This window comes from Trichomonas vaginalis, chromosome II (genome assembly GCF_026262505.1).
Source record: "Trichomonas vaginalis G3 chromosome II, whole genome shotgun sequence".
Taxonomy (NCBI): Eukaryota; Parabasalia; order Trichomonadida; family Trichomonadidae; genus Trichomonas; species Trichomonas vaginalis.
Genome location: NC_067204.1, coordinates 20,562,650 through 20,589,328, shown reverse-complemented (window position 1 = coordinate 20,589,328; position 26,679 = coordinate 20,562,650). Strand labels below are relative to the sequence as shown.

Below are 26,679 nucleotides of genomic sequence, written 5' to 3'. Positions count from 1 at the left end.
AAAAGTTAATTATAACATATTTAACATGCTATTTGTTGACTTTGTTCCATTATATTACCATATATATCTTTTTGAAATCTAAAACATTTTTACGATTTTAACCATGTGTTGTTGAAACCATATATCAATCTTAGCTAAAGTATAGTTTATGAGTCTGTCACCATCTAACGTATGAATTTTCAAAAATGTCAAATATTTTCATTTTTTCTGTAGATTCAGCCATAATTTCACGTTGTTATACTATTCAACTATTATTTAATATTTTTATTGATTTAAATATATGATGAGATGCTTAGTTCTCCTGGAAATCGATTTTTAATCGCAATTTTAACTTTCCAAAAAAATTCAAAAATAAAAATCCCTCTCAATTTTCTAAGTTTTATAACTCGCCAAATCTCTAGCCAAATTTTTTTTGGCCCGTATAAATATTGTTAGGCACTATATAGGGATGCTATTTATCCTATTTTCATCCCATTTTACTGTTATCGCCTAGTGAATGTACCTTTAAGGGTGCCCTATAGACGATAGACCACCCTCAGAAAAGCACTTTTAAGGCTATTATATTGAGAACTAGAATCTGGATAATCCATTCATTCGAGTTCTAATAAGGTTAATTTTGTGATGTTTACATTATCGTTATAGGGCACCCTTAATCCAATATAATTTTTTTTGACAGATTTGTCGTGTATTCGACGCGTATTTCGGGAAACTGTATGTATGCATATAGAGGCATATTACAAACATTTACACATTGTGATTTTGTATCTCAGAGTGAGCGGACAGACTCTGATTTGGAGAGGTAACAATATGGATTGAACTACTTTGTAAAAATTAAGTTAATTTAATTTTAATACTTTGTTCAATTCTTCAATTGTAGTAACTTTTTTTGAGAAATAAAAAACAACAACATCATAAATAGGATTATATTCTTCTGACCGATTATTCAGATCATAAAGGTAATGTGGAACTCTATTTTTCCCTTCATTAATTAATTTTTCAGCGTATGATGCAAACTCAAGACATTTTTCCCATTCTTTTTCGGTCGTGAAGAAATTCCCTAATTTTAATGGTCGAAAGAGGGTAAAATCTTCGGCTAGTTCTCGAGTAATTTGGAGTAGTTCACCATCTTGACATTTCCTTAAATCACAATAATTTTGGCTTTGTGTATGAAGATATTTGGCGAGATTTTGAACTTCAGTAACAAAGTTCCATGCGCTTGATTTGATGATACCGTAAATGTCATCTATCATCATTTCCAATAGGTTGTGAAGCCATGTATTCCAGTTTGTGTGAGGCAAGAGAAAACAACAAATTCGATATTTCCAAGAATTGATAATTGAAATTTGTTCTAAATATTCGTATGCTTTATCTGATACGTATGCAAGATGATTAAGAATATTTTCTGTTTCAATTTGACCAAAATAGTGGAAATGTGTATATGACAAGAATGTTTGATATTTTACTTGAATTTGATTATAATAAGAATACAGTTTCGTAGGGATGATATCAGGATAGATACTATATAACTTCTCGCTAAGTTCAATAATCTTGTCATCATATTTACGAGGGTTATCTATATGGATCTTACATTTCTTAAGCACTTTCTGATGATATTCTTCAAAGTTAGTTAAATTGTTTTCATAATATACTAAACCAGCTAGCATGTTGTTTTTGAAAAATTTTGCGGCTTGACAGAAAGAAAATTTTGTAACAAATCTAAAATGCATTTTTAGGTTTTAAATTTACGAATATGGATTATAATGGAATTGCATGGAAAAATTGAATGTATAGCGACCACGAAAGTACGTTATATGACCGAAAATCAATATCTTACAACTTAATTTCATGAACTACTATACGAGATATTGTTATGTAGAGAGGCTGACTCCAATAATCATTATTTTAGTTTCAATCAATTATTTACTGTTAGAATGCTTCTTTTCTTATTAATTGTATATGTACATCGGCTACAGATTTAAAATTAACTATATATTTGCTTTAAATGTAGGATTGATATTATGGGGGTGTAAAAGGAACCGTAATTATAGTTCAAAAGACCCTGAATTTACAACTGTTTTAATTGATATCATATGATATTCGATCTTCCTCCACGCACTCAAGGGGATTCACCAAGGAAAATGCCTCCAAGGAGCATGTCTACGCCATACAATATTACCAATCATACAAAACCTACGCAGAGAGAAACCAATATTTTGAATTTTGCAGAAACAAATGATTCGGTTTTGGATAGCTTTAGTCCCGAAGACCAAGCACTTCTGAGAGAGTTAGAAGCCACAGAAACAAGCGAATTAAATTCAAATCTCGCAAATATTCTTGAAAAACAGATAGAATTAAATAGAAGAGTTGAACAATCAATGAATAAATTTACAGAAACAATACAACAAGCTCAAGACTTAATTCCATACCTAACGGATTCTACAAACAAATATCAGGAAGCTCAAGAAATTGCTGCTAATATTAGCGCAATAACGCAGTTTAGAAATTTAGATGCAGCAGATTTGACTCCAAAAAATACATCTTTGTTTGAATAATGTTTGTGTTATATAAAAATGTTATTTTATAGTATGATTCTTTTTCAATTGAAGTATACACAAGATCTGAAAACAATAGGAAGACATTTGTAAAAAAATTGTTATAATATTTTTTCGGATTCGCTTTTTACCGGGCAATATACTTATGAGATGCCAAGGTAGAAAGATTACTGCATGAAATTAAGAAAATTAGATTGTAGGATGTTCATTGAAAAAAAATCTTCAAAAAATTCTGAGAAACTAATGTCATTTAGATTTTATTTAAATTGATATTTCCAAGCATATTACATTGAACATAAAAGAAATGTGCTCTCAATTAAAATTTTAGAAGACAAATCTGATGACTGAGGTAGTTGATGACGCAGTAGTGAAAGTACCATGCTGCATTTGCGGTGTCCCAACAGAACCAAATCCATTCAACATGTGCATTGATTGCTTAAAGCAGAAGGTCGATTTTACAGACACAGTTCCAAATACTTCTGCTGTTGTTTACTGCAAGAACTGTGGCCGTTATCAGACTGGCCCAACAACATGGCAGCATGCCGAACTTGAATCACCAGAACTCTTATCCATTTGCTTATCCAAAGTCAATGGCCTCAAAGACATGAAAATCGTTGATTCTCAATTCTTATATACAGAACCACACTCTCGCCGTATCCGTGTATCTCTTACTCTTCAAAAAGAAGCATTAAATGGAACAGTCCTTCGCCAAACAGTCATTGTCACATTTGTCGTCAACATTGTCCAATGCCCTAAGTGTGTTGAAGCAGCTACACCACGTGAGCACTGGATTGCTAACGTTCAGCTCCGTCAAAACGTTAGACACAAAAGATCTCTCTTCAGACTTGAGCAGCTTATCCTCAAGCACAGAGCCCATGCAGGCACTACATCACTTGAACGCGTTGATGACGGCGTTGACTTCCATTTCCCAGACAAAGCCGGTGCAAATCGTTTTATCAACTTCTTACTTCAGCATTCTCCAGCCAAGTACGATGAAACAGCCAAGCAAGTTGGTGAAGATATCCAAAACGGTACTCTCGATATGAGATTCTCATATCCAGTCAAAGTTCCACCAGTATGTCGCCAAGATTTCGTCATTTTACCAGATTTCTTTGTCAAAAAGACAGGAAACCAAGCTCACGTAGCTGTTGTCCACAGAGTTACTAAGATTATCCGTCTTGTCGACCCAATGACAGCAACACCAATCGACATTGATGGTCCAACATACTGGAAGAACCAATTCGACCCTGTCTGCACAATCGACTCCGTTACAAAGTTCAATGTATTGAACATTGAACCATTCGGACCAAGGAACGGACAGTTCCAATTAGCTGATGTCGAATTGGCCGATGAAAACTACGAAGAACAGATCATGGTCAGGACACATCTCGGCGACCACTTACACATTGGAGAGCCATGCCTTGCATACGATCTCAGGACACTTGTTCTCCCAGACAAGGTCGAAGATGTCATCAAGAAATACGACATCTCCAAAGTTATCATCGTTGGCAGGACACACGAAAAGAAACACGGCATCAGAAAGTGGAAGGTCAAAGAACTCGCTCCTCATAAGTCTTCTGATGATGAAGAGTTCGAGAACTTCATGGATGAGATGGAAGATGACAAGGAACTCAGACAAGATGTCGATATCTACAAGAACCCAGACGCTGAAGGAAAACCAGAAAATCAACTCTTGGAAACAACAATCGGACTTTCTGAGATGAAGATCGATGAAACTGGTGAGCAATATTCATTCACACCAGAGTATTTGAAGCATTAAAAGTTCATAGAGTTTTATATTTATAATAAAGTATAAATTTATTTTATTCTTATTTACTTCTTAATCAATTTTTTTTAATTTCATCAATGCAATTATGTATTCATTGATTATGCTTCAGATTTCATAATTGTCTTATTCAGAGCGAATGGTTTCGAAACAAACTTAAATGTGTGAACATACATCCGAATAACATATCATTCAATTCACTTGTTTAATGATGATTCATATTATTTGTAAGAATTTTTAATTAAGGTCAGATGTATACAAGATTATCCTTAAATAGACTTCAATTTTAGAACAAAGATTTTTTTGACAATGCATCAAAAATTACTTTACATGTCAAAAAATTACAATAAAATAAAGGATCTCCTCAACGACTCAATTTGGCTTTATTAAGAACAATGATAAGTGTCTAGTTTACTAAACCTGCATTAATGAACATCATGAAAGATATTTAATAAGGAAAATATAAAATTTTGATTGAAATTTTACTCAACGAATAAGAAATATAAAACATTAGCAGACAGGGATTATAGCTCCGTGAAATTATAGCCTATTAGTTGCGTGACAACCAAAGATACAGTTTATGAGAAAATTTTATTGAATAGAGTGTGGCCAATTTGATTTGTTAGTTGGATATACTCTCTCATGAAAAACTATTTTCAATGGTTTATGACATTAAACACAATCTCATATATTTAGTCGTGAAAGAAGAGCATGAAAATTTTGTCCTACTGTCACTTTTTCATAATTATGAATCAAGAAATTATAGAGTTTTTAGCTAGTACAACACATATTACAGATGAGAACAACGAGAAAATCATGAGATTTGCCGATGAACTTATAGAAGATCGAGCAAATTTCTTCCCACTCGCTGAAATTGCCGTTGGTCACACAGATATGTCTATCAAACATGCTGCAACAATCTATATCAATAAGATTATCGATAAGATCAACAATTTTTGGGATGAAATAGATCAATCTGAACAAAATCAATTTTTGAATTCATTCATTTCAATTTTACAATCAAATTTAAGTCCTTCCGCACTCCACACACTACTCCACTCCATCATTATCCTATATGCAAATGTCAACTGCGAATGGCCAGATTTAATCAACTTAATTTTAGAAATGCTCAACTCAGATCGTATTAAAACCGGCCTTAAAATACTCAACTCAATATTTGTCATTATAAATGATGCCACTTACGCTCAAATTTCTTCGAATTTTCTTAATATTGCCTTTAATTCACTGAATTCACCAGATATTGAATTACAATTCCAAGGATCCGACTTATTGGCGAACTGTGTCAAGAAGCATCAAGGCGAAGAGATAGATTATTCAGAACATGTCAAATTAATGCTAAATTTAGTCTTAAATTCAGAAAAGCTCCATCACGATGAGTTCTGTGAGTTCTGGGAGAACGTAAAACTCCTTGTTTTCCTTCAGATCTTTACTCCAGAACAAGTTCTTGAAATTGCCAAATTTGTCTTCACTCTTGCCTCAGATGAGGACATGAGCCCCGACATTATCTCAATGCCATTGAGATCCTTGATTCCAGCCCTCGATTCCCTTGGAGAAGAAGCTGCATCCAAATTATTGGAAATTTCAATTGACATTTGTGCTAGAACTATCAAACTAGACAACGAAATACCAGTAGACCAGCTCAAAGAACTCGAAGATTCCTTCCATTCCTACAGCCACCAAGAAATTTATCCAATAATTCGAACAATTGTGTTGGAGAAGCTTTCTTCTGAAGATGTATCCCAACAGATTGCATCATTATTGGTATTCTCAGTCATTCTAACTGAAGCAAAGGACTGCGCGTTCGCAGATATCCAACCAATCCTTGAATTCATTGACTCGGCCATTTCTTCCGAAAATCCTTTGTTGCAACAAGCTGCTCTTACATGTATCAACAAGTTTGATGACTCTTTCGCTTCAATTAACGTTCACGGAATGCATTTCCTTTCTCAGGTCATTTCCCTTTGCGCATCCCCTGTTTCGGCGATAAGAGATGTGGCCTACCAAGCTGCAGAAACGGTTTTGAATCCATCTGACCACAAAATTCCAGGACTTTTTGCAGATGTAGTCAAATTACTCGAAACTCTCGATACCGTGGCCGAAGGAGAGGAAGGTGATGCTCAGAATATTACAGAGACCAAGTGGTCGTCCTTCCTTTCCCTTCTTGCACCGACAATTAACTTATCCGAAGAATTTGAGGACGAACAAGTGGACGAAATCCTCGGCTTGGTCGAGAATATCATGTCTGAGCACGGCGACAACCCGTCCTTCCTCATGCCGCTCTTGGATATTGGTGTGGCCCTCATAAGAAGAGACGAGACACAGGCGGAATATATTTTGGAAATGTTGAACCCAGCGGTTTCTTTATTGTTAAAGGATGAATCACAAGCGAGAAATATATTCCACGCTGATTACTTCTTAAAGAATATTGCTTTGACGATCGGAGACGCATCATCTGAATTTATTTCGCCATTCTTGGAAACATTGATCTCCAGATTGCAGATTAATATAAACGAATTAATATTATCTGGTTCTTTGGAGAGTTTGGCCCAGTTTGTCATTTCTTGCCCTTCATTAAAAGAAACTGTACTCGAACCGCTATTGAAAGTCATCGTTCCTGCCTTCTCTGAGGATGATGGTGAAGAAGGAATCGTTCCAACAACAGCTATGGCCACAGCAAGAGCTTTGAAGAAAGATTTCCCAGCTGATGTACAATTATTAGTATTCCAGAAGGTTGTGGATATCGCCGTTGAAGACACAGATGACGCTGATGACGTCGGCGATGCTTTCTTGACAATTTCAAAGATTATTAAATATCTTCATGAGGAAAACAAAGAACAAATCATCGGAAAGTGCATTGAAATCACAAACTCTATCATCAATGCTACTCTTCCTTTCCTCCATGGCCAGCAACTCATTGAAATTCCTTCATTCGCTATCGTGGCCCGACCAATTGAGCACTTTTTGGCAGCCGTACTGAGATATCCTGTACCGGAGAGTGATGCTATCTGCAAATTCCTCCTCGAATGGCCAATAGAAAGCACTGAATTTGAAGCTGATGATATAACAGGAGCTTACACAGAAGCTATCAAGACAGGAGTTATTTCTGATGATATAAGAGAAGGAATCTTCCAGTCTGTCAACCAGATGTTCCAGAATTGCCAAGATCCAGGTGTTCAACAGAACTTAGTTTTCTTCCTTAACACTATTTTGAGGGCCAACCACTCAGTTATCGAACAGATCTTACAGTTCTTGCCAGTAATCGATGAATGGTACAATATCGGAAAGAACCAAATTTACGGATACCAAGACACACTTGCAAACATTGCTTCTCTTTATCTGGAGATCGCCGCAGCAATGCCTGACTTCCCAGATCAACAGTTGATTCAAGCAATTGACGAATTTCCTCCATCAGACGTCTTAGAAACACCGATGATGGCCAAATGCTTGTTGACTATTGTTCCGAGATTGAATAACGCTGATATTTTGGGACATGTCGCGTTGGCTTTGGCGAGATTCGTTGTTTGGGATGATAAAAACATCGAAAAAAGTAAAATTGATCAGTCATTGAAGGATCAGTTGTACGGACTGTTCAAACAGATTGTTCAGCAGAACGAATCATTGATGGGAGTTTTGCAGAATGATTACGCAAAGCAGAGAGCTAAGATGAGAAGATTACAAGCTGTTCTTAACTAATTTTTATTTTATTTTTATATTTTTTTGTTTTAGAGATTTTTATTTTATAGAGATATTCTTTTTAAAAAATTTCATTATTTGTTAACGATCTATTTTATATAATTTTTAATAATTATCTAAGGTATACGAGCAGGAACTAATCCATGATGACCTCTTCGCAGGATTCTGATTCCTTCAGGAAAGCTCTAATTCATTCTTAAATCATTTCATCGAAATCTGCTTTTTTTTATACCTTTTGAATATACATTGGACAATATTATAGCTTGCAGTTTTGATAACTTGGAATGAATGCCAAATACACTATCTTGTAATACTATCATATAAAATTTAAATCGTGCAAGATTGTTGTCCATGAATCATTGTGGTTAAGGTCACTTTAATACAATTGATCGCATTAGAATTATGAATATTTATGAAAGAAAAGGTTTTTTGTGAGCAATACAATATAAAAATGCATCTGATTATAGTTCTAAATACTTGAATGACTGGATGTGAGATCTAAAAAATTGTTGTTATTTTTTAATATGAAGATTTAAAAGAAAGTAATTTTATTATTCTTGAGAGACGAAGGAGTTAAAAAACTACAACTTCATCGACAAACATCCAGTGTGGATGGTCACTATATACTGCAGCCTGGAACCTGATGTATCTTCCATAAGCAGCGCCTTTCCATCCCTTCGCTTGGTAAGCAGTTGTTGGGGAGTCAGTCCATTGGTAGTGTTCATCCATGATATTCATGAATGTTGTACCATCATAAGAGAGTGAAATTTTAACGTGTTCAGGAAGATAAATCATTTGTTGGTCGTTTCTCAAGAATGTTGCATAGATCTCGTGCATCTCAGTAACATTTTCGAGATCAATAGTTACATCAAATGTATATTCATAGGAAGTACTGTAATGGAATCCTTGCCATGTTCCATCATCGAAATTCCAATTTCCTCTTTTTCCATTAGTCATTTCTTTATCTCCACCAGCAACATATGTCTGCTACAACAGTTCCATACGCAGGCCAAGGCAAGCCAGCAGCTGCTCCAGCTGGTGATGGTGCAAAGGCTCCTGCTGCTGCTGCTCCAGCAGACAAGAAATCAGCAGATAAGAAGAAATAAGCTGAATAATATTATCTAAACTGTGATTTATTTTTTTAATTTGTTCTAATTTTTTCTTTTTTCTTTTTTTATTTACATTTACTATCAACACTAAATACAATACAATAAATAACTACAATTACATTCTCAAAAACTATTCACCTCTCATTTTTACTTAAATTTTTTTAATTTTTATTCAAATCTTTCTACATATATGAAATCCATTACATAATCATATGTACATTATAATACTTCATATAAACATTCATTGTCTTATTAATGAAGATATGCATTCTCATTAATCGTGAATTTCCTTAAGATAGAAAAAATATATTTTATGTTAGCATGTTAGATCTAACACGTTTTCTAACCTCTTTTCTAACATGGTCTAAAACACACAAAACTCATGAATTTTGTTGCTGAATTCAATAAAAATATATTTTAGGTGAAGAGGTGAGATCTCACCTCTTTTTTCACCTAATTTTTCACCTCAGTTATTTTATAAGCGTTTTACATGGTAAACGTTATTTTTACATTATGACACGAAGTGAAGATTTGCACTTCGTCAAATTTTATAAAAAATTAGCGTTATTTTTACATTATGACACGAAGTGAAGATTTGCACTTCGTCAAATTTTATAAAAAATTAGCGTTATTTTTACATTATGACACGAAGTGAAGATTTGCACTTCGTCAAATTTTATAAAAAATTAGCGTTATTTTTGGAATTTTGTGAAAACTCAACGGTTTGACACATGCCATATGCCATTTTACTCAGAATTTTGTGCTGAATTCAGCAAAAATATATTTTATGTTAGCATGTTAGATCTAACACGTTTTCTAACCTCTTTTCTAACATGGTCTAAAACACACAAAACTCATGAATTCTCGTGAATTTCCTTAAGATAGAAAAAATATATTTTATGTTAGCATGTTAGATCTAACACGTTTTCTAACCTCTTTTCTAACATAACTATTTACAAGCGTTTTACATGGTATATGTTGCGATGGTTCATGACTTTAAACAATTTCGTAGCTTCTATTTCTTCTTTTAGTACATCGAATGTTTTAACTATGCCGAAGGTTTCTTTATACTTCTTCTTGACGTCAGATAGAAGGAAATCGTCAGCAGTTGGATAGTTTTTGTTCAGAAATGCTAACATGTCCATTTTATCTTCTGCTGGTTTTTCTGCTTCTTTCTTTAAGTCTGCATAGTCGTTTCTCATACGTTCTATCTCTTTGACGGAGTAGTTATATCTCCTCATTGCTGCTTTACATTTAGAACATTGCGGGTTCATTTTTGCGTTATACATTGAAATAAAACCAGCTAAAACAACCAAGGCGTCAATGGTTTTCTTTAACTCAAAAGCTGCTGGTTTTATCTGTTCATTCCATACCTTACCTCTTCTATCTTTATCTCTTATCTGCCATACACATTCTGCAACTAACGAAACAAAGTTGTCGTAGGTCTTAAACTCCCCAGATTTATATATGTCAGAAACATTCTTATATACCATGTCGCAATCTTTGTCCATAACTTTATGGTTGCAATGAAAACCAAGGAATTCATAATTTACCTTTCGTATGAACTTCTTTATTTCTACTGAGTCAATTGGTTTGACTTCAATTTCGTCAAATTCAGGAATAGTGAGTTTTTGTTGTTGGATTTCAGGTAGTTTAGGCAAATGGTCAATAATGTCCTGCATTTCATAAAGATATTCTTCATTTTCTTCATCCTGTGCGGTACAGTCTAAATTACTTGTTAAAAGTTCTTGCTTTATCTTCTGGATTTCTGTTTCAAAAGTATATGAAGAAGGAATGAAGCTTTTCATTTCTACTAACATAGATGTTGGATTCATGACTAAAGAGTTTGGTGCTGTTGTTGCTAACATGTTCTTACAATAAAAATAAAAAATATTTTTTTAAAAAAACTAACTTTATTTTTTCTATCTTAAGGAAATTCTGTATAAAATTCTTGAGTTTTGTGTGTTTTCTACGATGTTAGAAAAGTGGTTAGAAAACGTGTTAGATCTAACATTCTAACATAAACATTATTTTTTGGTCGTTTACGCTCATTACGATGAAGTTTCGACAAAACATTTACGTTCATGTTTGACAAAACATTTACGTTCATGTTTGACAAAGCATATACGAAGAAGTCTTGACAAAGCATGTACGATGAAATCATGAAAATTCAAGAGGGTAGAAAAGTGGTTAGAAAACGTGTTAGATCTAACATGCTAACATAAACATTCTCGTCAAATACAAAAAAATGAAGAATAACTTTCACTTTTTCATTATATAACTGTTATTTTTGACGAAGTGAAGATTGACACTTCGTCAAAAAAATCCCTGAAATCATATCTTACATACAAAAAAATGAAGAATAACTTTCACTTTTTCATTATATAACTGTTATTTTTGACGAAGTGAAGATTTGCACTTCGTCAAAAAAATCCCTGAAATCATATCTTACATACAAAAAAATGAAGAATAAATAAAATAAAACTAACTTTATTTTTTCTATCTTAAGGAAATTCATGAAAATTCATGATTTTCGAGAGTTTTAGACCATGTTAGAAATGAGGTTAGAAAACGTGTTAGATCTAACATTCTAACATAAACATTATTTTTTGGTGTAAATTTCATTGACTGACTGACTGACTGACGGCACAAAGTGGCTTAGCGAAAACATTAATATATAAAATTCATGAAAATTCATGAGGGTGAGAAAACGTGTTAGAAAACGTGTTAGATCTCACCTCTTCACCTAAATTATATTTTTGGTCCGGGAACAACTTTCTCTCAATTGGAGCTGTAGCATAATCTTTGCGTAAACGGTTCAGACCTTCTTCGAACTCTTGGTCTCTCTTCGATTTGGATTGAGATTGGAATTGCTGGGGTGGAGCTTGCTGGAACAACCAAGGGTTGGGGAAGTAAGGCATAGGCTGAGATTGGAATTGGAATTGCTGGGGTGGGTAGTAACCTTGAGGTGGAAATTGGTAGTAATTCGGAGGTACTTGCTGGAACTGAGGTGCAGGGGCTGGTGATTTAGGTTCCTCTGGTTTGGGAATGGACTCGGTTGGTGGGACGTCGGACATTCGTTTGTGTCCTGTCGGAAGGAAGAACTTTTCCTGTCGGAAGGAATTTTTTTTCCCTTTGTCCGGAAAATTTTTTCCTGTCGGATGGAAAAATTTTTCCTGTCGGATGGAAAATTTTTTTCTGAAGTTCGACCAAAAAGTTCTCAATTTTCGAAAATTTGAATGGTTTACGGACGGACAACTGGAAGAGTTCTTCCTGTCGGAAGGAAAAATTTTTCCCTTTGTCCGGAAAATTTTTTCCAGTTGTCGGGAAAATATTTTCCTGTCGGATGGAAGGACTCGGAATGCCAGAAGGATTTGACGAGGCAATTTACCTAATTGAACTTAACGACTGCGTAAAAGACTACTTGCGCAAAGTCATGAAGCCCAAGGTCAAGTTCACCACTATTTCTGGAAGGGCTGCCTTGACTCTCGAGATTTCGACTGGAATTCCAATTGAGGTACCAGACGGGACAGCCTACGACGACATAAAGCAAGCAAAGAAGGAAGCCATTATAAAGTTCTTTGCCAAGCGTCCTTGGATACTACTTCCAAACAGAGAGAGTCCAATTCCACGAATTATACAAATTCTCAGAGCACTGTTCCACTTCTCTGGTCAACCATTCTACATAACCTGTGAAGGCGACATCCAACCAGTTCAGTAAACCTTAACGTTTAGAGTAAAAACATTTTTTTATGTTTTTTGTGAAAGTGTCAAAAATAAATTGTTTTCATGAGTTTTCTACGATGTTAGAAAAGTGGTTAGAAAACGTGTTAGATCTAACATGCTAACATAAACATTATTTTTCAATACTTTTTCAGCACTTTTCCGTAGTTATATATGAAAGACAATTCGAGATAAAAGTCATAGTACAATGGAATAATATGTTGCACACCATTTGTTGTGAACCAAACTTGAAAGTCAGAGAAACTGTTACTAGGTGGTTCGTAGAATTTAGAAGCAAAGTCATAAAGGTCCTTACCAATACATAGAAAACTATTGTTGCTTGAACTGAAACTTGCATGACACATAACATTTTGAGGGTCAAACACGTTTCTATAAACTGTCAAATCTGCTGGTGGAAGTATAAATTTAAATGGACCATCTGGTGGTAATGGTTCGTTCTGGTTTAGTAACCGAAGAAATTGTGCCCAAGAACGTTTGTCTACTTTCCAAAATAAAAACTCTGTATCTCTTGGAGGGTTAATTTCAATCTTTTGAAATGAAACGGTGGAGTTCATCTTGTCATATTCTAGTTTCAGATAGTATGTTCCATTTAGTAAAGAGTCGTATTTTTCTTGAAATTCCCAATAATATTTGTTCATTTGAGTTTGAAAGTCATTTAGAGTTTTCTCAAGACTTTCATCTGAACGAACTGTGAAGATTCTCATTTCGTCAAATTTGTCTATTAGACCATCAGAACCTTTATACTGCCCATGAAAATATACTGCGAACATAAATGCGTTAGTTCTATTTGAAAACAAAACTCTTCTAAATCCTATTGCCTTTGCATCTGAAGGACTTTGAAGCCAACGAATTGGATAGTCAAACCTGTATACTCGGGATGAAATTTCTTCATCTGAAATAGTCCTACCAGCATTTGTAAAGATATAGTCTAACGGTTTTGTATCTGCTACTTTTGTTCTTTGTTTTTCAACCTGAAGCATTTAATATATGTAAAAATATATTGTTTTAAAATGGTATGCCATATAGCTTCTTGAATTTGTTAAGAAGTATTTGAACGTATTTTCCATCTGTATCTCTAGTGTTTACATAAGCAAACTCAGCGTACATTTCAAATAAAAATTTTTTACTTCATGCAATGTTTTATTTCTGTGCCGTCTTCAAGTATGCCCCAATATTTCCTTTTCGATATTACATGAACTTCGGAAAATACCTTATCTAGCTTAAAACAGCCCATCTTCTCACCGACTAAACCCATTTCAATGAGTTTGTTATAGCCTTCTTCGTTCGTCATGAGTGCGTCAATGTTCTCATAGTAAACCACAACTTTCGATTTGACTTCGGAGAAGAATTTGTTGTAGTTGTCAAGGACTGCCTTTGCGAACTGAGGGTAAGACCAATGTTCGACAATAGGTTTTAATGTGGTTACTAAGCCACTTTGACCTTGAGTGAATTCGTACTTCAAAACAAAAGGAGAAAACCTTTCAACAAAGTTGTCGACCTTCTCATAATGTTTACTCTTCATCTCTTGAGGTTTCTTAATGGAATATCCCCATGTCGAATTCATAAGCAATTTGAGTGTCATTGCAAGTTTGGGGTTTGAAGCTTTCCTAATATCATACAGTTGTTGTATGACTTTTCCAACTGTATAGTTCCTTCCCGGGAACTCACCATCTTCGTTTGGAATTCCAGTCGGAATATATTGGACAAACCTCATGTATGCAGCGTTAAGGTCGACATAGTATATCTTTTCGTTTGAGTCGAACTTGTCGCAACCAATTGGTCCAGTTTGTGGAAATTCAAGTGAGTCTCTTATCTTCTGAGAAACTTCTCCTGTTATCTCATAAACATCGTCGAAGCAACCTGTTTCATATAAAACCTTCTGACCTAACTCAGATGCTCTCCAATACAATTTGACGTCAATTGGATGTCTCAATGGAAGTTTGTTTATAGCATCTTGAAGTTCTTGCAACCTCATTGGAAGTTCTTCTGGTTCAGGTTGGTATCCGAACATACCAACTCCTTGTGGAACTGTGTACTTCTTTTGTACTAGAACTTTGTCTGGAACAACTTTTGGTCTTGCTAACAATGAAAAGTTTGTTTCGTCTTTTGGTACAAAAGTTTCTGTCAGCTTGTCATCTGGAATTGGTTCCAACAAACCTTTCTCGAAAAGAATGTTTACAGCTCTGACAATGTTGCACTTGCCTTTTCCGAACAATGGGTTTGTAAGACTTTCGTTCAACATGAAGTGGTTATGGACAATTACAATCTTCAACCATGGTAAATTGAACTCAACAACATAGTCGTCATGTGAAGAACCTTTAGCTGTAGGTATGTTGACTCGGATATTGACATTTGCCAACGGTGCAATTTTTGCCAATTGACCTCTGAGAATGTACCTTGTCTTCACACATGACTCAAGATACTTCATCTTCTCATCTGTAACAAGACCAGAGTTCCTGAGACATGTAAGAATACAAGGTTCATTGACAATTGTTTCAATTGAATTGTAAATTCCATACCTTGTCAAGTCAATGTCAGACTTATTTATGAAGGGGAAGTATCCAGCATGTTGTCTGACTGCTTGAGGGTTAGGTTGGTACCATTCGAACTTGACACTTGCAATTCCTTCAATTGCATTAAAAATGTCTGAGTCGGAGTCAACCATTTGTTCTCTCTTTGTAGTCTTGAAAGCGTCAAGAAGTTTTGCGGCTGTTTGTTCATTGCCATGTGCATAGTAAATGTGACCATCCAAATCTGTTATGGTCAATCTGAGATTGTGTCCTTTCTTATTTCCGTCTTGAATTGCAGCAAGTACTCCCATGAAGCCTTCTTTGTTCTTTCCTTCGTCAAAGTTTACTGTAAAGGTTCGACCAGATGTAATTTGACTTCTAACTTCACGATACTTTTCATATGCATATCTTGTTCTTTCCATGGGAGCATGACCATCCTCTGCACTACCTTTTTTCCTTCTCAAAGGATGCAATTGTTCGTCATGTTTCCAGTAGAATCTGGCAAAGCCGTCGTGTCCTTCAACTTGAGGTTCACTAACATCGAAAGGCATGTCCATAAGACGTTCTTCTTCTAACCTCTCTAGTCTGTTTGGATAATTGGCACGTGCTGTTTCCAAATCCATTTCGTAGCGAAGACCAGACAATTTGTCATAGACTTTTATGGGTCTTCCCTTCCTATATTTAAAATTCTTCGAAACTCTCCAACCATATCTTTGTAACTCTGCTTTTATTCTAGCAGACTTTCTATCCATTCTATATGGGGGCATTTTTATAAAAATAAAAAAATATTTTTTTCTTTACTTAACATAACTGCCTGCTGCCATAAGTCTTTGACGCCAACCCATACCAGCTAATGAAGGTTGACTTGGTTTAGTTTCCAAACTAAACTTTGGTTTTGGTTTATCTTCAGTTTTTGGTTTTTCTTCTTCTATCGGTTTTTCGTCACTTTTCGGTTCCTCTGACTTTACCTCACCTGCAGGAACAGTTGTGTCGTCAACATCTTCATAAATATCATATGCCATTTGTTTTTGTTTTCCTTTCAACTTTTTGTGTTTGTTGTAAAGTTTAGAATATTTCGACTCTAAGTCAATGAGATGTTCTATAATGAACTGTTGGTCAGTGAAGTAAACTTTTCCATCTGTTGTCTCGAAAGCTCCTTCAGACTTCAATATTTTATTTGTGAGAGTCTGTTTCTTTTTTGAGATACTAGCCGTTCCATTTTTATGAAAAGTGACTTTATAGTTAGGGTTTGTATTTCCAGACCTGGCACTTTCTATTATTGAATTTTTCTCTTCATCTGTAAGTTCTTTGACGGGTTTTGACAATGGTTCTGAACTTTTTGTTTGTGGTGTCAAATCTACCGTTTCAACTTCTTCGGTCATTTCATCTCAGTAAAAAATTTTAGTTTGGTTTGTTTTCAACCGGTTGTTGTTGTTTTTTAAGTCGGTCTAAAACTTCCTGAGGTATAGGAAGAACTTGACAAACACGTGGTGTAACTGCTGGAAGCCGACAAATCCATCTTGAACCCATTTGTCTCAATGCTGTATTGTTCATTTCATCTCAATAAAAAACTTTACATTCCCCAAGTTTGAGGTGGTTGCGGTTGGTTATTGCTTACCCATTGTTGTGCATGGTTATATCCTCTGTTAAAGAATCTTTCACCTTGGTCCATATAGTGTCCTGCTTGGTTATAGTAGTCATTTGCTTTGTTATAATAGTTTCCTGCTTGTCTTCCTACATTGTCCATCCATCCTTGAACTTTTCCTCTTGTTTCAGGATTTGGAATAAGATTTGTTGCATCTCGTGCTACATCCCAACCTTTCTGTACAGTTTGTATAATAGGTTGTGCTTTCTCTTTAAGTATACCTAATGTACTCAAAATCTTCCTTCCAACTCCAAATACACCTCTGGCTATTGTTCCCACTGCGGGCAAAAATCTGGATGCAACTCCTGCTAATGCGCCAAATAAACCCATTTCTTATGGGTTAAAAAATGACGAATCCAAACAAGGACCCCTATGTTTCTAAAGCGACAAAAAAAGCACTCATGATAAAAATCTTTAGTTCAACACCAAATGCTTGGTTTATGGACATCTTGGAAAACATTCCGAGGTATAGAGAAGATGGACCTCCATACTGGTTAATATTTGTTGGTCAAAACACAAGATACTGTGAAGCCATACCATTATGGTCCAAAAATATTTTAGATGTGAAAACTGCTTTGACAATATTCGTTGACAAATACCATCCAACAAAACTGACATCTGACTGTGAAAGTTCTTTCAAATCAGATGATGTAAAAATATCTGCGTTCAAAAAATGTAAACCAATATTTCATTGTCGACCAAAACCATTCTGCTCTTGGTGTCATTGACGGTTGTATAAAAATGTTAAGAGACTTAAACCAACCACAAGGTGGTGAAGCAAATGAAATGTCATATGACGACAAATATAGACACTTCTCCATGGCAAAGATGAGACAAGTTTTAAATATTTACAATAACCGTAAACAAAAAGGTTTGGGAAACCACTCCCCCGAAGAAATGAAAAACAACCCTGACTTAGAGAAAGACTTATATTTAATAATTTAGTCAAAAGAGACAAACAAGAAAGAATAAACTTCAGAAAGGTGACAAAGTAAAATAGAAATACCTAAACGCGACCCATATGAAAATACTATTGACTATGACAACAATGGGAACTCGACAGGTACTCACATTCGTGTTCGTAAAAATAGAAGAAAGTATACAAGAGAATATTATGAATTTTAGGCAAACATGGCAAAATGTACACACTGCAAGCAGAAGATAAAACTACTATTGCCAGACCTCGTTTCAAACTTGTCAAAGTTCAAGGTGGTATACTTTCAAAGACAGTCCTAACAAATATAAGACAACTCCTGACGAATATGCTAAAGAAGTTGAAAATGACGACTAAGCAATTCTATACCATGCGAATACAGTCATGTAAGGTGGCATGTATTCTTTACTTTGTCCCGTTGTTTGTGTATATCCTGAAACGAAATGTGTATGGTTTCCTTCTCCCTGAGTGTCACTCCAGTAACAATTTATAGCAAACTTAACGTCGTCTTTAACATCATATCCTTTACCTTTTGTCATTCCTGACCAATCCCAATATCTATGCTTATGCCAACCTGCTTGAGATGTACTTAAATCTATGTAGTGACTGTGTGCAGGTAAATTTTCACCTGAAATCGTTTTACTTCCACCTGTTTCCTTTGAAGAGTTTGCACAATACAAAAACCTGTCGACTATTTGAGTCCAAGTTCCAAAACCAAGTACTGCTTCTGGTCTGGTAGAGTTCATTGAAACATATAATGAGCCAACCGGGTAAATAAGATTCGGCAAAATTTGTTTAAGCACATTGAGTTCCTGTCTTAGATGCATAATACTATTGTCATTAGATATCAAAGTATCTACAAGACTTGTTGCCGGTGGTATTGTTGGACCTTTACTTGGCAAGGTTGTGTTTAGTGTAATATCATCTGCTGTAAAAGTTGTAAAACTTGTATGTGTATGAGTCTTATCTGCTTTCTTCTCTAACTCATCGTTAACATAAGTTTTATCTGCTTTAAGGTCTAAACATCCTGAAACCCATCCTGTATCGGCTTTAGTTTTTAAAATCTTCGATGTCCATTCATGATACCATTCAACCCTTTCTTTAATTTCATTATCTTTTTCATCCACATATTCCTTATCCGCTTTCTTCTCTAACTTACTAGCCACATATTCCTTATCCGCTTTCTTTTCAAGGCTAACGTTTAAGTCTGTTATTTCAGATATAGAATGTGTATGTCCAACGGCACTTTTCCTGTTTAAGGTTTCTTGTAAGTTTGTAATATTTGCAATGGTATGTATATGAGTCTTTTTAGAATATTCGTTTTCAGCTCTTGTCACTTCACTTGACATTTTATTGTCAACATATGTTTTGTCTGCTAGTTCAGGATGAGTATGTTCTTTTGTTGCATAAGCATTGTTAGCTCTTTCTTCTTCTTTTGCTATTGCATCGTCTACATATTCTTTGTCAGCTTTGTTGTCAACATCTGCTTTCAAAAGAAGTTCATTTATAGGTTTCTCGTTTAAAGTTCCTTTTGTTGGATTTATACAGACAGTATGGTTCTTATTGTCTTGAAATAGAAACTCATCTGTCATTGGGTTTAATGTCAGTTTTAAGTTTCCTTCTTTCAATGACTCAGATATCTTAGAATAGTTTGAAAAGTTTGTTGTGTTCTTATTTAGAACTTGCATAATGAGTTGTCGGTTGTGTTGTATTTCTCTCATAGACGCTGTTTCATTTGACATTTTTATTATAGATAAAATATGCTTCCAATAGAAAAAGAAAATTCAAGAGTTGCTACAACTAAACCATTAGATGAACTTTTTACTAATGTCGGTCAAAAGTTTGAGACAGATACCGTAAAGCATGAAGGCTATCGTTTTGACTACCCATTAAGATGGTTAAGAGACCCATCTGTCACAAAAGCTATTGGCTTTCGAAGAATGAAGTTCATTTCAGAAGCCATACATGGTTTCCCATTTACGGTCGGTTTTGAAGTTCGATACTATAACAAAGAAAAACGTATGTATGAGAAATTTGAACAGGGAAAACTTTTACAAGTTAGTTTGCTTGTAAACTTAGAAACAACTCTTCAAGCTTTTCAAGAAAAAATAAACGATATCTATATTGAATATGCAAACCAGTATAACATTGACGAAGGAGAATACCATCTCGATATTATTTATGACAGGAAAAATGCAACTGTTAAAATCAATAAAATAGAAGACCTTGGAGAAAACGTTTATATTTCTACAAAATATAACAACTTGGCATGGTATAGATTTATGAGGATGTTAAATCAGCCTGCAGCATATCCAGTACACCCGGACTATTATGAAGTCGAAAACCCTAATGGAACATATGAAGATGTTTTCGACCAAGATGCTGTGATAGTTCATGCTTCATTTTCTGGCGCCCAAAACTCTTTCTTATGCTTGGCAAATGACTTTTACGAAAAACCTACAAAGTTATACGAACCACCAAGTGGAAGTATTTCAGACTTTCAAGTATGGTTTACTACAGATGGAAGAAAAAGAATAATTCCATTATACCATGCGTTTTACTTAGAACTTAGTTTCATATACAACTACTATCGAACGGTAAAAATATAATTTTTTAATACGGTTGAGGTGTTGGATTTGGTTGCCAACTAGACTGTGGTGCAGGTTCAGGCTGTTGTATAACAGGAGCTTGTTCTTCTGGTTCAGGGTCTTTAGGTATAATACCAATAAACTGACCTACTCTTTTACCAATATTTTTGACTCCGTTCCAAATTCCTCTTCCTACGGTTTTTATTCCATTCCATATACCTCTTCCAACATTTCGAAAGAAGTTTCCTATCTTACTGAAGAAACCCATTTTACTACGTGTAAAAATCTAATGTCCGCCTAGTCTTTTGCGTTTCCTGTTGAGTTCCATAGCATTCTTTAACTGGAGCTCATACATTCTGTTTCTCCTCTGGTAGAAAACATATTCTGGGTCAACTCCTGTGTTCGCGTCATCTGCATAAAGTTGTTTATATCCCACTTCAGGGTTTGTATAAAACTCTTTCCATCTCATATTTGCATACCATGGTGGCAAACCTAACGCAGCGTCATTTGACATGGCAGTTTGCATTTGTACATCTGTTGGCACTTGACCATAGTTTGCCATTGCAGTTTGTATTCTAACTTCATTTGGAATATTCTCTGGGTTTGGTTGTCCAGGTTGCTGTGCATTCGCTAAGTTCTGTGCGTCCATTTAATATTAGATAAAAATATCTCTTACGATTACATATACTGAACATTTGCAGGCATTGGTTCATCTTCATATTCTCTGTACTTTTCTGCCACGTCAAATAAATAAATGACACAATGGAAAAAACCTAAAACAAGTAGTCCTATTTCAAACCACATTTACTTACTAATAAAATTTCTTTATTGTGACACTTTCTCCAGTTTATAGGACCTCTCTCATATTCTATCTTGTCATATCTAAACTCATAGTCATGTATGTCCTCTAACCATCTCATAACGGTTTCCAAACCACTTTTATCGGATGTAAAGTAAAAGCATGGATGGTTATGTATAACGTCTAAAGTTTCTAAAGAGTCTCTCAAAGTCCAGTCTACTTGGTATTGAAAATCCCATGTGTTATAGAACGGCGGGTCCACTATAAAGAAAACATTTTCCTTGTCTTTATATTTTTCATACAACTCTGTCCAATGACATCTCACAAACTCTATACCCTCAATATATTTTTCTATGTCCTCTTTGAAAACATTTGTATAGTTAAGATATAAAACTTTTGACATAAGTGTTTCAATGTCATGAACTCTTATAGCACCACTATATAATAGTCTAGCAGATATACTATCCCAGTCTATATATTCTGCTTTTTTCAAAACCTCTCTCACAATATTTTTCTTATATAATGGTATACGTTCCATCTTACCTATAGGTATCTTTTCTTTTAACTCTTTCAATATATTGTTTGTGTCTGGAATATGTTTGAGACGGTCCATATAGTTGTCGAAGTCATTGCATATAATCTTTGAGTCAGGAAATACGGTATGACATAAATGGGATATATAGAAACTTCCACCGAACAAATCTACAAATGTTAGACCATTCGGTAGTTTCTTAAGTTCTCTCAATATAATATCTTTACATCTACTCTTATTTCCAAAGAACGGTAACGGTGGTTTTGTAAAATTCATTTATATATAATAATAAAAATGTTTTTACCCGAAAAGTGACAGAAAAGTGACAAAGCATGAAAACATATATAATTTGTGAAAAGTGAAACAAAAAGTGACATTTTTAAAAGTGACGCCATTAATATGATGTAAATAACAACGGTTTTGGTTTTGTCACCGGCTGGTCGGCTGGGGTTCGGTCCTCCTCTTGGGTCTTGGGCAAAATTTCTTAGGGGCTAGAAGGGGCGCAGCCCCTGGAAGCCCCACTTACCTGACCTTATTGCAATAAAACCCACGAATAACTCATCGAATTTTTCATTCATGCAAATAGTCTAACATATAGCAATTCAAATAATTTCAAATTAATGATTTATACTATTTAACTTGAACTGAGAAATAGCAAAGAATTGAAAATCAAGCAGATGATAAAAATCATAACTCTTTTGCTTTTATTGAATAAAGGCTGTGAAATTAAATGGATATACTCGTTATATCTATAATAAAACATTCATGCATTTTATGATAGCCCATATTAAAGAATAGTATTCATCATTTGAAATCATTTAATTGTTTTCAAATGTATTAAGCTACAATGAACAATATTAACACATCATCAATTGACACATACAAGACAAGAAAAATATTTACTTCAATATTTGCAGGATTTAATCATAAAAGCTAGCAATGGTCATAAAATTAAAATGAAACTGAATTTAGAATGTGTATTAGTATGATTTCTCAATATTAAAAATGATACTTGTGATGAAGAATTATAGTGTGTTAAGTCAAGTAAACTATCAAAATATATATCAGCATACAAAACATTTATGTATTTCATTCCAATTTCGTCATATTTAGAAAGATATTATCATGTCATATCTCAATTTTTTGAAATATATGTCAACATGTATCTTAAATGAGGAACAAAGTCAAAATTCAGTTGTTCTTTGCTTAATAGTATTTTCTTTTTCATTGATATTTGCACCATGAGAAATAAGAAGTTCGGCTATTTCTTTACAATATTTAAGTGCTGCAAAATGAAGGGCGATTTTTCCATTATTATTTTTTCGTTGATATTTGCACCATGTAAAAGAAGAAGTTCAACTATTTCTTTACTTTCATTAAATGCTGCAACATGAAGAGCGGTTTTTCCAATTTTATATTTTTCATTGACATTTGCACCATGTGCAATAAGAAGCTCGATTGTTTCTTTATTATTATTCCATGTTGCATAATAAAGATCTGTATTTCCATATTTATCTTTTTTATTGATATTAACACCATGTGAAATGCATTCATCTCCTTCATTAGTGTCGACTATAATTTGATTGTATGACTCAAGTAATAATCTGCAAATATCAGAATTTTGCGCTTTACTTGCAAAATGAATAATTCCACAATTAGTGCGATTATCTTTGTTAGAAAATGTATTATTTTTGAAAATATCTATAGTTTGCGGAAATGCAGCAGCCCACGGAAAGATAATTTTTTTGTTCCTTTTGAATAGAATAAATACAGCATTAAGGTTTTGATATGTGATGATATCTTCATAAATGGATTTATATTTTTCTTCATGCATCAAATTCTTTTCTTTTGGCGAATTCCAATTCTTTCCGTATAAATCAGCAACCCTGTAAAAACTTCTATCTAAAACATATTCAAACAATTTATGATTGTGTGTTCTTATAATACTTCTGAGACAATCAATGCCCATTTTCTTTTCTTTCAAGCATTCATTGATGATGTCTTGATTTCCTCCAATTACTGCGTAGCTATGACAGTTTTCGGTTATTTTACTAATATCATTTGAAGTTAAGAAATAAAATATGTTAACTGATCCAAAGTAGGCACAAGCTTCGATTAGTGTTAACCCTACATCATTATCTTGGTAGAAATCATCGATACTGAAATTAGTAATTTTGAGAAAATCTTTATCATCCGATATTGAATGCTGAGCTACGTATTCCTTGAACTTATCAATTTGATCATGCATAACTATATATTCGATAGAATCTTCTTTTTCAAATTGGTAATCCGCAAATATGAAATCGACGCCGATTTGTTTGAGTATTTTCGTGTAATTCGAACCAGATGCATAATTGTATCTAATTGCCTCACGAATTAACTTTGTAAGATGCTTGATGGAAAGCTGATATTTCTAAATCAAAGTATTTGTAATTATATTACACATATCTTCGATAGGCTCATTAGATTTTATGTGGAAGAGCCTTTCAAGCGCCCCTATAAAGTCCTCATATTGTTTAGAATAGTCAGAACTCATTATGAAAATTTTTTGATTAATCTAAAAAAAAATATGCAGATATTATATCAATAGTTAGTTTGTCCAGTTTTGATCTTGAGAAGTGCAAACTTCCTGATGGTACTTTGTATTTAAATCAATCACCAAAATCAGTGTCTTCAAATCAAGATTTTCTTGAATTTCGAAACTGTCATGTTTATGACACTATCTGAGATATTCCTACCAAATGTTCAAAAATTCACTTAATAATTATGCTCGTGAGTGCAAATCTTTTTGATTTTCTTGTAATATAAAATCAAATTTTCTGAAAATAGTGAAAACTCGATCCAGTCTTGTGGAATAATTCCCCGAATTTACCTTTTCTGATATCATTTCAAGAAGGAGATAGTTAACTATAATTTGAATACATTATTATAAAAGTAAAATGTAAGCGCCAATCATCATTTCAGCGCTTGTTGATCAAGTGATTTTGACAGATTTAGAGAATATAACATTTAGAAAAGTTATTTTATTTGTTATTGTGACTCTTAAGTAGATATAGAAAAATTATAATTTTATTAAGTAAGAAATAATAGTTTTTGAGCATGTAATTGTAGTTAATTATTGTATCACATTTAGTGTTGATAGTATATGGTGATAAAAAAAGAAAAAAGAAAAAATTAGAACAAATTAGAAAAATAAATCACAGTTTAGATAATATTATTCAGCTTATTTCTTCTTATCTGCTGGTTTCTTGTCTACTGGAGCAGCAGCAGCAGGAGCCTTTGCACCATCACCAGCTGGAGCAGCTGCTGGCTTGCCTTGGCCTGCGTGGCCATGAGCAACTGGAGCCTTCTTGACTTGGATTTCCTTGTGTGATGTGTGGAGTGGATCTACACCATGAATCTTCTCGTGGTGGTTTGTCTTCTCGTCAACTTCCTTCTGGTGGAGGGCGAGGATCTTGCGGGAAGCGGAGTTAGCACCATGCTCGACGGATGACATCTATTCAGAAATGAACTGATATATCTAATCTCAAAACGTTCTTCAAATTCTTCAAACTCTCAAAATCATAAAATCGCAATAATTATGCAGCATATGATATACATGTGAATAATACTTCCAAAATTTATTTCCTAAATCGAAAATCAAAATCTCAGTGAAGCTCTCAGAATTTTTCAATGAGGATCGAAGCGATTTTTCACAAGTGAAATTTTCGTTTTTTCGAAAAAATAAGAAAAACAGAATCTATGTCATGCACAAATCACCACAGACTAGTTTTCCAAATTTGCTACTTATCGTCGAAAAAACCATTTCTTGATTGAAATTTGCCAAACATTTACAGATAATATCGAAATCGTTACGCTGTCACAAATGTTAAATCATATTTGAGAATTGAGAGAAGAACGAAATTTTGACGATGAAAGAAATTGTGAGAGAAATTTTTTTTATGAAAATCAATTCCGATGATTTTTATCAATATGTCATTTATTGCATATTTATATTCATATTTTCATAGTAAAATCGAAATCCATGAATTCAGAGAGTTTGAAGAATTTGAAGAACGTTTTGAGATTAGATATATCAGTTCATTTCTGAATAGATGTCATCCGTCGAGCATGGTGCTAACTCCGCTTCCCGCAAGATCCTCGCCCTCCACCAGAAGGAAGTTGACGAGAAGACAAACCACCACGAGAAGATTCATGGTGTAGATCCACTCCACACATCACACAAGGAAATCCAAGTCAAGAAGGCTCCAGTTGCTCATGGCCACGCAGGCCAAGGCAAGCCAGCAGCTGCTCCAGCTGGTGATGGTGCAAAGGCTCCTGCTGCTGCTGCTCCAGTAGACAAGAAACCAGCAGATAAGAAGAAATAAGCTGAATAATATTATCTAAACTGTGATTTATTTTTCTAATTTGTTCTAATTTTTTCTTTTTTCTTTTCTAATTTACATTTACTATCAACACTAAATACAATACAATATAAAGATGAATTATATTCTCAAAATATGTTATTTCAGAAATTCTATAATTCATAATTTTTTTTTTTATCCAGATAAAGATTGACATGTTCATCCAAAATGAGACACAAATCGTCTTTGTCATATGATTATTAATCAAAATTGCATTATTCGCTTTCATTTTATACTTAACAGAAATTAACAATAAGTCACATATATAATCGCATAGATTGACATAACTATAATGCAACACATACAGACATATAATATTCACATTCACCCTCAAATATGAATAGTCAATGTTAAATAGTTTTC

The 26,679-nt window shown here is 34.2% G+C and overlaps 19 protein-coding genes across 19 annotated transcripts, besides 3 other annotated features; 7 read left to right on the top strand and 12 right to left on the bottom strand.

Annotated features, from left to right (window-relative positions):
* Positions 1–506: part of a mobile genetic element that runs on past the window's edge.
* Positions 507–508: 2 nt separating this feature from the next.
* Positions 509–648: a mobile genetic element.
* Positions 649–836: 188 nt separating this feature from the next.
* Positions 837–1,664, bottom strand: TVAGG3_0579590 (uncharacterized protein; the record flags this gene model as incomplete). Its single annotated transcript, XM_001319304.1, has 1 exon — positions 837–1,664. One exon carries the CDS (start codon positions 1,662–1,664, stop codon positions 837–839), a length of 828 nt encoding a protein of 275 aa, XP_001319339.1.
* Positions 1,665–2,090: 426 nt separating this feature from the next.
* On the top strand, positions 2,091–2,582 carry TVAGG3_0579580 (uncharacterized protein; the record flags this gene model as incomplete). Its single annotated transcript, XM_001319303.2, has 1 exon — positions 2,091–2,552. One exon carries the CDS (start codon positions 2,091–2,093, stop codon positions 2,550–2,552), a length of 462 nt encoding a protein of 153 aa, XP_001319338.1.
* A 305-nt stretch (positions 2,583–2,887) lies between these two features.
* TVAGG3_0579570 (nonsense-mediated mRNA decay protein 3 family) lies at positions 2,888–4,335 on the top strand (the record flags this gene model as incomplete). Its single annotated transcript, XM_001319302.1, has 1 exon — positions 2,893–4,332. The coding sequence occupies one exon, from the start codon at positions 2,893–2,895 to the stop codon at positions 4,330–4,332; it is 1,440 nt and encodes a 479-aa protein (XP_001319337.1).
* A 750-nt stretch (positions 4,336–5,085) lies between these two features.
* Positions 5,086–8,052, top strand: TVAGG3_0579560 (armadillo (ARM) repeat-containing protein family; the record flags this gene model as incomplete). Its single annotated transcript, XM_001319301.1, has 1 exon — positions 5,086–8,052. The coding sequence occupies one exon, from the start codon at positions 5,086–5,088 to the stop codon at positions 8,050–8,052; it is 2,967 nt and encodes a 988-aa protein (XP_001319336.1).
* A 573-nt stretch (positions 8,053–8,625) lies between these two features.
* TVAGG3_0579550 (N-acetyl-beta-D-galactosaminidase protein) lies at positions 8,626–9,009 on the bottom strand (the record flags this gene model as incomplete). Its single annotated transcript, XM_001319300.1, has 1 exon — positions 8,626–9,009. One exon carries the CDS (start codon positions 9,007–9,009, stop codon positions 8,626–8,628), a length of 384 nt encoding a protein of 127 aa, XP_001319335.1.
* Positions 9,010–9,032: 23 nt separating this feature from the next.
* Positions 9,033–9,158, top strand: TVAGG3_0579540 (uncharacterized protein; the record flags this gene model as incomplete). The annotated part of the gene is made up of 1 exon (XM_001319299.1): positions 9,033–9,158. The coding sequence occupies one exon, from the start codon at positions 9,033–9,035 to the stop codon at positions 9,156–9,158; it is 126 nt and encodes a 41-aa protein (XP_001319334.1).
* Positions 9,159–10,117: 959 nt separating this feature from the next.
* Positions 10,118–19,301: a mobile genetic element.
* On the bottom strand, positions 11,846–12,238 carry TVAGG3_0579530 (uncharacterized protein; the record flags this gene model as incomplete). Its single annotated transcript, XM_051239119.1, has 1 exon — positions 11,846–12,238. One exon carries the CDS (start codon positions 12,236–12,238, stop codon positions 11,846–11,848), a length of 393 nt encoding a protein of 130 aa, XP_051096943.1.
* Positions 12,508–12,882, top strand: TVAGG3_0579520 (uncharacterized protein; the record flags this gene model as incomplete). The annotated part of the gene is made up of 1 exon (XM_051239118.1): positions 12,508–12,882. The coding sequence occupies one exon, from the start codon at positions 12,508–12,510 to the stop codon at positions 12,880–12,882; it is 375 nt and encodes a 124-aa protein (XP_051096942.1).
* On the bottom strand, positions 13,025–13,885 carry TVAGG3_0579510 (uncharacterized protein; the record flags this gene model as incomplete). The annotated part of the gene is made up of 1 exon (XM_051239117.1): positions 13,025–13,885. One exon carries the CDS (start codon positions 13,883–13,885, stop codon positions 13,025–13,027), a length of 861 nt encoding a protein of 286 aa, XP_051096941.1.
* Positions 14,029–16,167, bottom strand: TVAGG3_0579500 (DNA/RNA polymerases family; the record flags this gene model as incomplete). The annotated part of the gene is made up of 1 exon (XM_051239116.1): positions 14,029–16,167. The coding sequence occupies one exon, from the start codon at positions 16,165–16,167 to the stop codon at positions 14,029–14,031; it is 2,139 nt and encodes a 712-aa protein (XP_051096940.1).
* TVAGG3_0579490 (phage tail repeat-like family) lies at positions 16,213–16,797 on the bottom strand (the record flags this gene model as incomplete). Its single annotated transcript, XM_051239115.1, has 1 exon — positions 16,213–16,797. The coding sequence occupies one exon, from the start codon at positions 16,795–16,797 to the stop codon at positions 16,213–16,215; it is 585 nt and encodes a 194-aa protein (XP_051096939.1).
* On the bottom strand, positions 16,817–16,969 carry TVAGG3_0579480 (uncharacterized protein; the record flags this gene model as incomplete). Its single annotated transcript, XM_051239114.1, has 1 exon — positions 16,817–16,969. One exon carries the CDS (start codon positions 16,967–16,969, stop codon positions 16,817–16,819), a length of 153 nt encoding a protein of 50 aa, XP_051096938.1.
* Positions 16,989–17,390, bottom strand: TVAGG3_0579470 (uncharacterized protein; the record flags this gene model as incomplete). The annotated part of the gene is made up of 1 exon (XM_051239113.1): positions 16,989–17,390. The coding sequence occupies one exon, from the start codon at positions 17,388–17,390 to the stop codon at positions 16,989–16,991; it is 402 nt and encodes a 133-aa protein (XP_051096937.1).
* A 453-nt stretch (positions 19,302–19,754) lies between the features above and the next one.
* On the top strand, positions 19,755–20,603 carry TVAGG3_0579450 (uncharacterized protein; the record flags this gene model as incomplete). The annotated part of the gene is made up of 1 exon (XM_001319296.1): positions 19,755–20,603. The coding sequence occupies one exon, from the start codon at positions 19,755–19,757 to the stop codon at positions 20,601–20,603; it is 849 nt and encodes a 282-aa protein (XP_001319331.1).
* Positions 20,604–20,607: 4 nt separating this feature from the next.
* TVAGG3_0579440 (serine threonine-protein phosphatase family) lies at positions 20,608–20,850 on the bottom strand (the record flags this gene model as incomplete). Its single annotated transcript, XM_051239112.1, has 1 exon — positions 20,608–20,850. One exon carries the CDS (start codon positions 20,848–20,850, stop codon positions 20,608–20,610), a length of 243 nt encoding a protein of 80 aa, XP_051096936.1.
* Positions 20,851–20,868: 18 nt separating this feature from the next.
* Positions 20,869–21,231, bottom strand: TVAGG3_0579430 (uncharacterized protein; the record flags this gene model as incomplete). Its single annotated transcript, XM_001319294.1, has 1 exon — positions 20,869–21,231. The coding sequence occupies one exon, from the start codon at positions 21,229–21,231 to the stop codon at positions 20,869–20,871; it is 363 nt and encodes a 120-aa protein (XP_001319329.1).
* Positions 21,232–22,316: 1,085 nt separating this feature from the next.
* TVAGG3_0579420 (ATP binding) lies at positions 22,317–24,161 on the bottom strand (the record flags this gene model as incomplete). Its single annotated transcript, XM_001319293.1, has 1 exon — positions 23,175–24,161. The coding sequence occupies one exon, from the start codon at positions 24,159–24,161 to the stop codon at positions 23,175–23,177; it is 987 nt and encodes a 328-aa protein (XP_001319328.1).
* Positions 24,162–25,136: 975 nt separating this feature from the next.
* On the bottom strand, positions 25,137–25,409 carry TVAGG3_0579410 (uncharacterized protein; the record flags this gene model as incomplete). The annotated part of the gene is made up of 1 exon (XM_001319292.1): positions 25,137–25,409. The coding sequence occupies one exon, from the start codon at positions 25,407–25,409 to the stop codon at positions 25,137–25,139; it is 273 nt and encodes a 90-aa protein (XP_001319327.1).
* A 598-nt stretch (positions 25,410–26,007) lies between these two features.
* On the top strand, positions 26,008–26,280 carry TVAGG3_0579400 (uncharacterized protein; the record flags this gene model as incomplete). Its single annotated transcript, XM_001319291.1, has 1 exon — positions 26,008–26,280. The coding sequence occupies one exon, from the start codon at positions 26,008–26,010 to the stop codon at positions 26,278–26,280; it is 273 nt and encodes a 90-aa protein (XP_001319326.1).
* Positions 26,281–26,679: the final 399 nt, after the last annotated feature.